This window comes from Gadus morhua, chromosome 16 (assembly GCF_902167405.1).
Source record: "Gadus morhua chromosome 16, gadMor3.0, whole genome shotgun sequence".
In the NCBI taxonomy this organism is placed as follows: domain Eukaryota; kingdom Metazoa; phylum Chordata; class Actinopteri; order Gadiformes; family Gadidae; genus Gadus; species Gadus morhua.
Window position 1 is genome coordinate 3,586,832 of NC_044063.1, and position 13,424 is coordinate 3,600,255.

Here is a 13,424-nt window from a genome sequence, read left to right on the forward strand (position 1 = left end):
TGTGGACACACCGGTAACTGGCCAGGTTTGTTTAACATCACTTCCTTCTATTCCTTTTTGTTATCAACAATCAGATGTACTAAACACAGCGTTGACAGTGCCGTCTGCCAAGAGAGGATCTTTCCTTTTTTTTTTTTTTTTAAGTAGGCTGTGTTTCTAGTAAAAGGACAAAGCCTCAGCTTGGTCGAGTCCAATGTTCTTAATGAGAAACACCTGTGCATCTCTGTGGGCTTCAAGGTAATTCACTCAAAAGGCCTAAAAACTAAGAGTATTATTCATCAATGGAGACACACGGTAGTGAAGCAGGGGGATTTTATTTTGTACAAATGGGGCTGAGACGTGCTAATCGGAAACCGTTCCACCGTGGAGACCCCGGCGAAGCCCTCCTCCTCCGTGTATGCGCTGGACAATTCACGACACTTTTCAAAACGTCAAAGCCTCGGCACAGCCACGTCTCCTCTGTCCGCCGCCGCTGTGCAAAACATTGAGACTCCAGCAGAATAAATACACTCGTTGCTTTAGCATTATTATTTTCACCACATTTATCATCGCACGCGCCCCTTTCCGGCGGACGTTCATGGGACGTGGACACATTTTATTGTCGCGGGGGGACATCTTTGATCGTGGACCTGGTGGATCTTGGGGGGGGGCTGTGTTTCCGAGGGGAACCCCCGTTCCTCCGACCGGTGTTAAGGCGCTGTGCTCAGCAGTCAGACGGGGCCGTGGTTCTGCTCAGCAGTCGGTCTGCAGATGGAGAACAGGGGGGGGGGGTTCCGGAGGTGGGGGTGGTCCCACAATGGGGTGGGGGGGGGGGGGGATCCCAGTGCCTTTAGTCAGGGTGTCGTGGGGTTAAGAGCAGAGGGGGGGGGGGGGGTCGGGGGATTGCGAGGTGAAAGGGCTGTGACATCACACGTGGCTGAGGGACTGGATGGCGCTGGACTCGGCGGCGGCGCGGGCCAGGTTGTGCCACAATGTGGACGGCGAGTGGGAGGTGGGGTGCAGGGACTCCTTGTCCGTCAGGGACAGCATCATGGCGTAGGCCTGCAGGGAGTGGTCATGTATGTTACACACTGGTTTTAATGTACAAGGCCCTTTTTTCATTCTTATACGCTCAGTACGTCCACACACACGCACACACGCACGCACACACGCACGCACGCACGCACGCACGCCAAACGCACGCACGCACACGTTCCCAGTAGGTTACCTGGGTCTTGGACTTCCTGTACAGCGGCTGCTTGACGGCCTCAGCCAGGGTGGCTGAGCCGAAGGAGCCCGCGTCTTCCTCGCCGTCCCCCTCGCTCATCTCGCTCTCCTCCATCTTACGCGCATCCGAGAAGTGACGGATGTGGTCCAGGGCCGAGTAGCCTCTCTCGTCCTCTTCGTCTTCATACCTAGAAAAAGGAGCAGACGCGTTGAGTAATGCTGACAGTACATTTCCTGGACTGATGTTGCTGTTGAATCTTATTACTATTACTTACTATCTGTTCCAAACGGTAACCGGGTGAGGGGAAACCGAAAGAGGGACTCTGCATTCAGTTTCCAACACCCAGCTACCGTTTTCGAACCGAGATAGTCGCTGACAAGCCATGGTTTAGAAACAGGATGCTTGCTAGCGGTGAATAAGGCTCATTGTCTTGGCCCTACCTCCGGGGTGAGCTCTTGGAGTTCTCCAGCTCCAAGTCCGCTGCCTGGTCGTAGTCCATGTCGCCCTGCAGGACGTCCTCGTCCAAGCTGCCGGACAGCAACGGACCCGCATCGGGTTTCAGCAGGGAGTCGCTCATAGGCTCCTCCTCCTCGTCTGCGCCGAGCTCCTCCCCTTCCTCGTCCTCGAGGTCACGTGACCCGCGGCCGGACATCAGTGGCTTCTCCTCGTCGAACGTGCCGCCGTTCAGCCTGCAGACCGCAGAACATCCGAGGTGGTGAGTGCGTGTGGGTGAATTTGGGTCTGCGTTGGCGAATATGTCTGTGTGGGTGAATACGTGGGTCGATGCATGTGTACGATAGGCATTACTTGAGCATCACTCAAAGTGATTTCGTTGTACCCCTTCACACAGCCCATAATATAACATGGCACCCATACATAACACTTCAGACACATGCAGCTGGATAATTAACCATCGACGGAATCTCTTTAAAGCAGGTAGCGAGCCTGAGTGGAATGAAACAATAGACAGGAGGGATTGAATGCCAGGCGAGAGAGAGCGAGAGAGTGAGAGAGGATGGCAGGACATGGCAGCTGGGGTGGAGCAGAGGCCCCAGGATCCCGTTTGTCATCGGGGCTTGGGGCCCCCTCTGTGCGCGGCTTCGGCCCCAGCACTTAGCCGGAGTGCTCGGCCTCTTCCACTGTTTATTTTCCCAACTATCTTCTATTCATCTAATAGGCAAAATATTTAGGTGACAGTCCCACATGGTGGGAGAGTTATGAGCGCATTGCCAACCAAAGACGTTTCCTCTCGTCGAGAGAGCGACAGAGAGAAGGAGAGAAAGGGAAAGAGAGAGAGAGAAACAGAGAGTCTCCAAGCGGCCCGGGTCCTAATCTGTCCCACTGTCTCAGCGGCATAGGAAACCACCACTTGGTAAATCATCTGGAACCACATTAAGAGCCGCTCTGCTAATTACACTCCGGTGCGTCTCTCGTCAGCTCTGAAAAATGCTCATTTTAGAAGTAAAGAAAACACACACACACACACACACACACACACACACACACACACACACACACACACACACACACACACACACACACACACACACACACACACACACACACACACACACGGGGTCCGGAGACATTGGGGGGGGAAACCACCGCGGAAGGAAAAAGAGAAGGATGGATTTGGGAAGCGTTGAAAATTACATCAACCAAAATCAGCCGGGATATTGCGTTGTCTCTTACAAACAAACGTGATGCGATGGCGTGTGTGTGTGCGAAGTGACCGCCGCGAAGGCGACGGGGGAAAGAGTGTAGAGCTGAAGAGAATATTTAAGCACGGTGCAGAATCAGAACCATCCCTCCCCATGACTGTTTTATTCATGGAATGATTATGGCGTGCTTTAGAGAGAGAGAGAGAGTGAAAGACCCTCTCATGGCACACGATACGCTAGGGGCTACAGACGGGGTGAGGCAAGCCGTGTTGAAAAGAGGTGCGCGCCGATGGAGGAGAAAAAACTAAAAAAAGAAAGAAAGAGAAAAGAGAGCAGAGTGAGGCTGAAGAAAGAGGAGAGCGAGAGAGGAGAGCGAGGGGAGAGGAGGGAGCGCAGTGATTAACAAAACAGATTCCCTAATTACCCTGTGAGACGTGGTAATTTGCCGGGGCTATCGTATCTATCAGGAGAAGTCAGGAGCGCTGCCCTTTGAAAGGAAACACGGGCCGACCCCCGTGACCCCACCCTCTCCAGCCCCTTCCTGTCGGCAGACATGTTGGTTCCAGATGTGGGGTCCCCCCCCCCCGCCACCCACACCCACACCCCAATCACCCCTCTCCTCCTCAATCCTCAATCCCGCCGCGGGGTTCTGGGTCTCTCCGAAGAGTCTGGGAGATCTCTATCGGGGACCCCACAATCTGCGCTGTGATCAGGCTAGTTAGGAGCGTGAAAACAAACCGCTGGGCCTGAGCCCAGATCGGCGCTGATCTGTGGTGTAATGACAGCCCTGTGCATCCCGTGTGTGCGCGTGTGGTCGTGTGCGCGCGTGTGTGCGTGCGTGTGTGCGCTAGTACTTGACATGAGTATATATACTAGAGTATAATATTGAATTAAATATCATGACCACATATTAACCTTTTTATTTTTTTCCTTAATGTAGCAGCAAAGTAAGTCAGAGGTTAAATGGATGTACACCGAGGACTGGAGGCTCACCCTTCTTCTGAAGGATCCGGGGACGTCTGGTTCTGGTTCGTGTTGCTGATAAAGTTTCTGATTTCGTTGAAGTAGGAGTCCTCTTTGTCGTCCAGGATGGCGCTTCCGCTGTCCATCTCGGAGCGCGGAGACGACATGGCAGTGCCTGCATGCACACAGCAAGACACTGTTTAGCCTTCAATCTAAGAACACTCTTCTCTGGAATATTCCTTCAAGGAAACTAACAAATACATGAAGAAATGCTCACAGCCAGCCAGTCAACTTAACCTTAACCATCACAATGCTGTAGTATTCAGTCGTTCACTGTTAATCCCAATGGAGAATATTTGTATTTTGTGTATTGTACAAACCAAACATTAGCCATTGACTAACATTAACTGAGTCCCACTTTCAAACACCCACCTGAGAGGTTGCCGTTCTCGTGCTTCTTGAGGTGGCGGTCCAGGTTGGTCTGCTGGCCGAAGCAGCGGTCACACAGGTGACACTTGAAGGGCTTCTCCTTGTTGTGGATGTTGCGGATGTGGCGCTGCAGGTTGGACGAGATGCTGAAGGAGCGGTCGCAGTACTTACACCTGGAGGAGAAAGCACAGGCGAGGCGTTAGTGCTCGTGAACGGTGTCGCGACGGGAGAGTCACCATGACGATAATTGACGGCCACACACACTCACGGACACAGACACACTCATAGACACACACAGAATGATCGTGATTGGACGCCCGGTTTGATTTAACGAGGAGGGGGGGGGGGGGGGGGGGGATGGGGGCAGGCGAGTTCGTTTTCTGGGAAATATAATCGGATACATCACACACACATTCGACCACAAACTATTCCCGTCCCAGACATGATGGAGGAGGGCTTCTTGGAGGTGAACCCTCTCTGCCTCTCATCTGCAGCCAGCACAATAAAATTACATTCTTCTCCCTTGGTAAAAAACATGAGCGCGCTACAGAATGCGCTGGAGCAGCCCCCCCTCGAAATCACAGGCCCTTGCCAACTTTCTCCATGCAAAATTATACGAGAAGATTACATCTTTTCTTCTGCTAGAATTAGCTCGCCCAATTGGCTGTCCCTCAGGAACCCCCTTGGTTATCTGCAGCTAAAAAATTACAATAAACAGCAGCAATCTTTAATGGCTTGCCAGCGTGCGGAGTAGAGTCTATCAGACCGGCCCAGTGTTGGCCCGTGTTAGTCTCTCTCCTTCTCCCTGTCCCCTGTGGTCAGTCACACATACACACACACACACACACACACACACACACCTCCCGTGTGTTGGGCCAAGATTCCACTGCCCCAGTAACTACAAGGACATGCAGGGCCTGCCAGAAATTACCGATGCAGTTTAATGTGATCGCCGGTACACTTTGAATACAACTTGTTGTTGCTCCGCTCGCTGCCTTTGCCCATTCAGCCTATTCAGCTAAACGGAGTCACTAACCATGGCTGCAACCATGGCTAAATACACCATTTATGTAGTCCAGTACTACAGCCCACTCTCGACTCCCCAGCACTGCTAATAACCGCTGAAGAAGTAGCCAGAGGCTAGGGCTCACGTCTGGCCACAGACATGCCAGAGAGAAATGACCACAGCTGCCCTCTTTGGACATCTGCCCACTATCCTCTTCCCCCTTCGTGATTCTTCATCCCAACTTTCCGACTGTCACATGGGCGACGGACGCCATTTTTCACTGGGCAATTTATTTAGCAGTGCAGTAATTGTTTCAGGCTTTTACAGGCAAAGGGAAAACAAACATAAACTGAGGCTCAGACTATGGAGGGGAAGACCCTGGGAAAACATTTCCATGCTGTATTGTGAGCCTACAGGTGCGTCCACACCAACAGCAAAAGCTAATTTTCTACTCGGGGTGCCTGCGTGAACCGGAAACGTCCTCACACGAGTGATTCAGCATCAAGCGAAATTTGCAGTAAAGTTCAAATATTTCACCCGTATAAGGAGAATTCACGCCGTTCACACAACCAGTGAAAACGTTGCATCTATTCGGGTCTTTGCAATGGCTTTGTATTTATATGCACCGCCCCTTCGCTTTAGGTGTAAACGCATTTTAAGTTTTACCAATAACTGTATCTCTTTCCCTCTCTCTGTATAAAAGGGAAGGCAGCATGCGGACCAAAGTAACACAAACTAAATAAATACAAAAGTGCAGGAATTGCCAAATATGGCCCAGCGTGTTTAGTCATTCCTGTATTTTAGCATTTCTCTTTTTTTCTTAGTGATCTTGGTCTGTTGTATGTGGCTTGTTGACCAAATGGATGCCGGATGGATGTGATGGAAGAGTTACAGTTTTAACTTTAATCACTGGGTGATGCGTGCATGTTTTGAGATTGTGATGGATGCAGGGAGAAACAAAACTGCAGAACGAGATGAAAAGACGATGATGATTCAGATTTTATCTCCCCGCTTTTCCCATACAACTAAGATCCTCCAGTTCCTTTTATAGCCGGCGATTTAAAATGGTGTCACTGGCACATTCTTTCTTGGTAATAATGTTGCATTAAACACACACACACACACACACACACACACACACACACACACACACACACACACACACACACACACACACACACACACACACACACACACACACACACACACACACACACACACACTTTAAAATGAGTAGATGTTCTGTGATATCACAGTACATTACAGTTTATTTAAGCTCTTACCGGTACGGTTGTTCTCCTGTATGGGTCCTGAGATGCCTGGTCAGGTTAGCAGAGCGTGGGAAGATTTTCCCACAATATCTGATGAGACATCAAGTTCACAATTTAGAGACACATAAATAAACTAAACACTAAATTAGTGGATTGCAGTTCATTTCTAGTAAATAGTGTGTGTGTGTGCGTGTGCGTGTGCGTGTGCACATCGATCCATCCATATCAAGGTAAAAATCATAAAAATATAATTCAAAATCATATATCAAGAGACGGCAGTGCAAGTTGTCTGCCACCTGGGAGGTTGCGGGTTCGATCCCTTGCTACCCCCGCCGGCTCAGTCTCGAGGTGTCCCTGAGCAAGAACCCCAACCCTCAATGCTCTTGACCAGCTGGCTGTTGCCTTGCATGGCTGATACCGCTGCCGGTGTATGAATGTGTGTATGAATGTGTGTATGAATGTGTGTATGAATGTGTGTATGAATGGGTGAATGCGAGTCAGTAATTATAAAGAGCTTAGAGTGGCCCCAGCTTTGAAAAGCGCTGTTTAAACGCAGTCCGTTTACCGTGCATTAAACGTGCACATTAATATGACATCAATATTAAGGCCCAATCCCATTTCTACCCCTTACCCCTCCCCCTTACCCCTCCCCCTTGTTTTGAAGGGGTAAGGGGAAGGGGGGAGGGGCAGAAGCGGGATTGGGCCTAAACCTCATGTCAAAGTGCCAGGCCCACCTGCAGGTGTAGCGCTCCTTCCCCTTGCGGAGCAGAGACTCAGGGATGGCCGAAGGCGGTGCTCTGAAGTCAAACATGGACGGCATGGAGCGCAGCATGTCCCCCGACTCTGGCTTCAGCGAGCCAAACGTCTCCAGCTTCTCCGCCATGTTCTCGATGGCCGACATCTGGGGGGGACAGAGGGGGACGGGGTCGGGGTCAGGCCTGACACCACCACTTCTTATAAAACTGAGCTTTTTACTAACTACCATTTCGCCTCAGATATTGAAGCTCAGCCTTTCGGAGCATTCTTTGGAGACCCCCCCAAAGACTGATTGGTGGCATGAATTCTTACTGGAGAGCACTCGTTTACAATGAGGCTCATTGGAGACCAGGAAATGTTCAATTCTTGACCATATTATTCCTTCTGGTTTATTACACTCAAAGCAACCATGGAGTAATTGTGGCGAATTCAATTTTAAATACACTGCACAAATATACATTATAAGCACATGATATGAAATAGAAGGGGGGAAGGAATGAGGACTTTGGGTAATCTACTAATAAGCATTATAGTTTGACATGATACCTGGAGAAAAGTGTGTGTGTGTGTGTGTGTGTGTGTGTGTGTGTGTGTGTGTGTGTGTGTGTGTGTGTGTGTGTGTGTGTGTGTGTGTGTGTGTGTGTGTGTGTGTGTGTTAGTGTGAGAGAGAACCAGGACTCCATGCATGACAGCCTAAGTTGATTAATTGCTGACAATGTGTGTACAGGACAAAATATATGTTTGTAATGCATGTGTGCCCATGTGTGCTTGCACGTGCGCGTGTGTTTGAGCGTATGTTTTTTAACAAGCTTGTTTCTACATGGTGATGCGCGTTTTCTGTAAATGCATGTATCGGTGACTTGATATTTGAACGTGCATGTATTTTTGGTGTGAGACAGTGTGTTCTTGATTTTGTTTGGGTCTGAATGTGTGCATGTGTGTGTGTTCATCTGAATGTGTGCACGTGTGTGAATGTGGGTTTGTGTCTGTCACTGTATGGGTGTGTTTATTTGTGTGTGTGTGTGTTTTACTCTATAGGTATGTTTATTTGTGTGCATGTGCGTGCATCCGTGTGTGTGCGTGTGTGTGTGGTGTGGGTGTGTGTCGCATGTACATGTGTTTGCGTGTGTGGTGTGTGTGTGTACGTGCGTGTCGCATGCACGTGTGTTCGTGTGTGGTGTGTGTGTATGTGCGTGTCGCATCCACGTGTGTGTGTGTGTGTGCGCGTGTGCGGTGCGGGGCACAGGAGTGATTCATGTCCACTGCCGGGCTGTAAACCATTCTGTGCACAATGCGGCCAGACAGCACATTCGTCAATATGAAAGATGTTGACATTACTGATCAAGGGCCAGACAGGGGTAATAATGATATCGCTGTGCTGAGGGAGGGGGGGGGTGGGGGAGGGATGGGGAGTCAGTGGGAGAGGAGAGGGAGAGCAAGGAGGAGGGTTTGGGTTAGGTGGTGGAAGGGGGGGGGGGGGAGGGGTGGGTGGTCCCAGTAGGCCCTAGGGCCTGTCAGTCCATGTTTTTTTTTAAACAGGGGCCACAAGAATTTGCATTATTTTGCGTGCATTGCATTCTGGGCCTGTTCCTCACGCCGTCCCCCTCTATTCCAATAAGGCAACAAATCAACGGTGATTCGGGTCCGTCTCCGGAGCCCCGCTCCCCGCTCAGACATTCCATCTCTCCGCCTCGCCCTCTGTCACTCTCGGCCGGCACGCCGCGGCGGCGGAGTGGTGAGAGGTGCGCGAGGAGGGGGAGAGACAGAATGGAGGGGGGGAGGGGGGAGGGGGGAGCAAATACGACGAAAGAATAAAGGATGAGGAAAAGAGAGAGAGGACGGGCGAAGAGGTGAGGGGGGGAAAGAGGAGGAGAAACGAGAACACCGGTACCGTACCAGAGAGGAAGATGGAGAGATGGAAAAAAAGAACAGAAGACAAAATGGAAGAAGAAAGAAAGAAAGAAAGAAAGAAAGAAAGAAAGAAAGAAAGAAAGAAAGAAAGAAAGAAAGAAAGAAAGCAGGAAAGAGCGAAAGACTCACTTAAGTAGAAAATGAAAAAGGATGAAAACACAAAATTTGTGACGATGAGAAATTATAGAAAACAAATAAATACAAAAACAACAAAGAGCACAAAAAACAAACTGAACCACAGGTAGAGCGGAGGAGGCAGAGCGTGGGGAGGGGGGGGGGGGGGCTGATGGATGGCTAGGGGGACCGACGGCCACAGGGCCTGATTAGGAGTGACGGCCCGGGTGTAAAGTTCCCGCCGCAGACGTTGACATTCCTACTGTGGGAGGATGTGAGGTGTCAGCTCTGCTTGATTATGAATATGCCAATGCTGCACGTCATGAATCAAAGCCATCGAGGGGACGGAGAGAGCGAGGAGGAACAGAGCGAGCGGGAGAGAGAGAGAGAGAGAGAGAGAGAGAGAGAGAGAGGAAGAACCAAGCAGAGGGCGGGTGGGGGAGTCGGGGAGGGAGAGATGGGTAATGTGTTGCAGAAGAGAGGGAGGTGCGGTGAAACACTTTGATATTTCTGTTTGAGTGCGAGGTGTGGATTCGATTAGGCGTGAGACGTGGGATGTATGGTTAATAGTTATTCACCCTAACAAAATATTAGGTATACCGAGCTAAGCGTGTTTGATGAGTCACTTAGTGGTGTTCACCTCAGCTCCGTCAGTGGAGAACCTTAAGCCAACTGATGGCCAGGCACTGTGCTTTGCAATTACAATCCAAGGATAAATCGAGCACTTTCTGACAGTGTTTTGCTGGTGATCGATTTTAAATGTATTACCAATGATGTACTGTTATGTACAATATGTTGTTGCCAACTTGATGCCTATCTAAATATTAGCTAGTTGCGTTGGCTCTTTCCCCGTTTCTTCATCACACCGTCTGGGTTTCTCTCAGTCTGTGTGAGGGGTTTAGAATTTGTGTTCTCTGACTGTGAGTACCACCAAATCATATGTTAGTCAGATGACCCATCATCGTTCCATCATCCATCATTCATCTGACCCAGATTCAAATCTTGTCGTATCGCATTAATATTTACATATTTTTTTCTATGAGTCATACCCAGGTCGAAATTAGACTTAAAACAAATAATGTGGGTTTTTATCGTACTTTGACTGAGTCGTTTGTCCATCAGGCCAGCCTGGAGGACAGGGTGAAGATATACGTCGCCACGTTTTGGCTCGAAAAGGGAATCCTCAAAAATCTTACTTTTCCTACATTTCCCAACATGACCCCCCCCCCCCCCCCCCCCCCCCCCTCCTCCTCCTTTGGCCCCAGGCACCGTATACTTGTGTGTACGTGTGTGCGTCTGTGAACCGGCTTGTTGCTGTAGCGTCTCTCTGGGACCAGCTGTTGATTGGCTATCTTCAGATGTCGGTGATGCTAAGAGCAGCTTCATTAGCGAGATGCATTCTCAATTGTTGATCTTTATCGGGAACCAGATGTCCAGGAGGGGGGGGGGGGGGGGGGGGACTACTACCACCATCTCCCTCCCTCCCTCCCCCCACTCTCCCACAGAGACTGTCAGCCTGGTGCAGATGTAAAGCAGCCCCCCCTAGCCACAGCTCGGCTTCCACTCCCCCCCCCCCCCCCCCCCCCCCTCCATCCGCAACCCCGACCAGATTACACCGCCACCCCACCTCCGTGCCCATTTCCAACAAAAGTGCTTCATTTTGTAAATAAGCAAAGCCCAAGAATACATCATTGCTGGATGGACATGCTGGGAATCCCCCACTCAACTCTTTCATGTGGAGATAAGTAGCGCTGTGTTTCTCCTGATGTACAGTCAACAACATCACAAGAGAAGCTGAATATCTTTTGATATTTTTGGTTAAATAACCCATACAACTTCTAAGAACGGTAATTATGTCTACACAGCAAATACATTGAGATGTGTTTGTTGGCTTTATGTTTTTTTTTTTTTATTCATTTTAATATTTAAAATAAGTTCTCACGCATGTCACACCGTGCTTGATGGTGATTGGCCGACGCCATGCAAATGGTGGTTTATGTTTATTGGAAAAGTTGAAGTTCCCATGCAGAGGGGCGTTTAGAATGGGGGGGGGGGGGGGGGGGGTATTTTTTTAGTTGTTAAAAGGCAAAAGGCACATGGCAGTGCTGGAGTTTAAATAGAAACTTACCCATGTTCTCTGATCTGGCATACGAAACTGAGGGTCAGGACAGAAGGAAAAGAGAGAGCAATCAGAACCAGGAAGTGGACTATAAATCAACAGCTTCTGAGTGGACACATGTGTGCGTACGGTGGGGACAGTAGAAGAACTTTGTGTGATTATGGGTGAATGAGGAATAACCCGTCTGTCTACATAGTGGTACTAATGGCATTACGGAAGGCCCTAAAGGTTCCCAACCAGTCGCGGCGGTCAACTAATTGAACGTCGCCACGGCCATAAGCACACAGTCATGGCCATAACCCCAAAGCCATAGCCATATCCACGCACACATGGCCATAACCACACAGCCATAGCCATAACCAAACACCCATGGCCATAACCACACAGCCATAGCCATAACCAAACACCCATGATCATAACCACACAGCCATAGCCATAACCAAACACCCATGGTCATAACCACACAGCCATAGCCACAACCAAACACCAATGGCCATAACCACACGGCCATAGCCATAACCACACAGCCATGGCCATAACCACACAGCCATGGCTACAACTAGCAACTTCACAGTGCAATCCTAGCTATGTATTTGCAGAGCAATAAAACGGCATTTCTAGGAAACTAGAGCTTGATGCTGGATGCCTAAAAAGAGTTCCAGACCCCTCCGAGTCCCAACACTTTTATGTGTAGAGATATTTATTTATCTGCACAAGTTCAAGTGAGTCAGGTGAAAAGAAACCCCCCCCGGAGGGCGCGCAGACGGGCCTCCGAGCCTGGCGTGCCGGGTGTTTCTGGGATTGATTTGTGTGTCCAGACATCATAAAGTCATAAAGATAGACTAAGCACTCTGTTAGTGTTTCTACTGATAGGACACCTCATTACAGGACAACCATGTGTCTGCTATGGGCACGGCTCAACAGCCTCGAGCAGCCCCCACCGGCAGCAGTCCCGACAAGGGACATAAATCAGACAAATGAAACAGCCTGTTAAAACCAGACCTGAAACATCCAGTAAAAAAAAAAAAAGAAGAATATATATATATATATATATATATTTAAAATGCCAGAGGGAAAGGGGTGTTTTCACTTTCCGACAGACTGTTTGCACCCCGCGGGGGGAAGAGCGAAAAAATGAAATGTTTAAGCCGCCTGTCATGGACATGTGGCAGTTACATATCCACACGGGCGCATAGGCAAGTAACCCACCGAGAACTACAGAACACCGGGGGCAGTATTTCTTTAGAGCTTTAAGAGCATATCGTTTTTTATAGATATATCCTAATCAAAGACACATTATGTGAAGACATGTCATTGGGTGCCCGGGCCCTTGCCCACATCTGGTTCAGATAGCTACAAACAGAATTAACAAGCTGTAAGTTGAATAAAGCTGGAGCCATATTCTAATAACTCTTTCTGGGATACGACTGCTCTAATCCCTATTAACCCTGAATCCACTAGCTCGAAGAAAAAATAACCGTTCAGTTTGATAGAGCCTCCTGTGGTTCTCACTATTCAACTTGTGACAATTGTAAAACGTACACACACACAAACATTCATACATATATACACCCACACACACACACACACACATATATATTCTACATTTAAGAGCATGGCAGATGGTGTTGGTTTGGGTCGTGTCAAGATGTATGGAAGGAGGTTTAATACGAGACGTGTGCTGTTTCACGTTTTGCACCAGGAGAAAGATGGCAAACGAGAATAGTTCAAACAATAATCAAACACACTTCCTACCTGTGGATGGAAGAGGAAGCCTGGAGCCGGCCTCATGTATTTGTCTTTCAGAGCTTCAAACGGATCGGCCATCTTCCTCTTCTCAACCCTGCTGATGGTAAAATTATATCAGCTCTTAACACGTGGGGATCAGGATACACACTCATGCTCTTCCAGTAATGTACGACAAGATTATTTCAGAAATCTAAAAAAAATTACGAAAGCCTTTAATTGGTGTTATAAATGAACGTGA

The 13,424-nt window shown here is 49.1% G+C and overlaps 1 protein-coding gene across 1 annotated transcript in view; it reads right to left on the minus strand.

Annotated features, from left to right (window-relative positions):
• Nucleotides 1–13,284, minus strand: part of LOC115560692 (MDS1 and EVI1 complex locus protein EVI1-A) — a 14,305-nt gene extending 1,021 nt beyond the window's left edge. The window contains exons 1-9 of the mRNA XM_030380190.1: nt 13,193–13,284; nt 11,447–11,473; nt 7,272–7,438; nt 6,550–6,627; nt 4,264–4,433; nt 3,862–4,006; nt 1,648–1,896; nt 1,208–1,394; nt 1–1,041 (exon numbers count right to left, since the gene is read on the minus strand). The exon at nt 1–1,041 is cut by the window's left edge and continues 1,021 nt beyond it. Of these exons, the coding sequence (XP_030236050.1) occupies nt 907–1,041; nt 1,208–1,394; nt 1,648–1,896; nt 3,862–4,006; nt 4,264–4,433; nt 6,550–6,627; nt 7,272–7,438; nt 11,447–11,473; nt 13,193–13,264 (1,230 nt within the window). The 5' untranslated portion in view covers nt 13,265–13,284 and the 3' untranslated portion in view covers nt 1–906. The remainder of the gene's footprint in view (nt 1,042–1,207; nt 1,395–1,647; nt 1,897–3,861; nt 4,007–4,263; nt 4,434–6,549; nt 6,628–7,271; nt 7,439–11,446; nt 11,474–13,192) is intronic.
• Nucleotides 13,285–13,424: the final 140 nt, after the last annotated feature.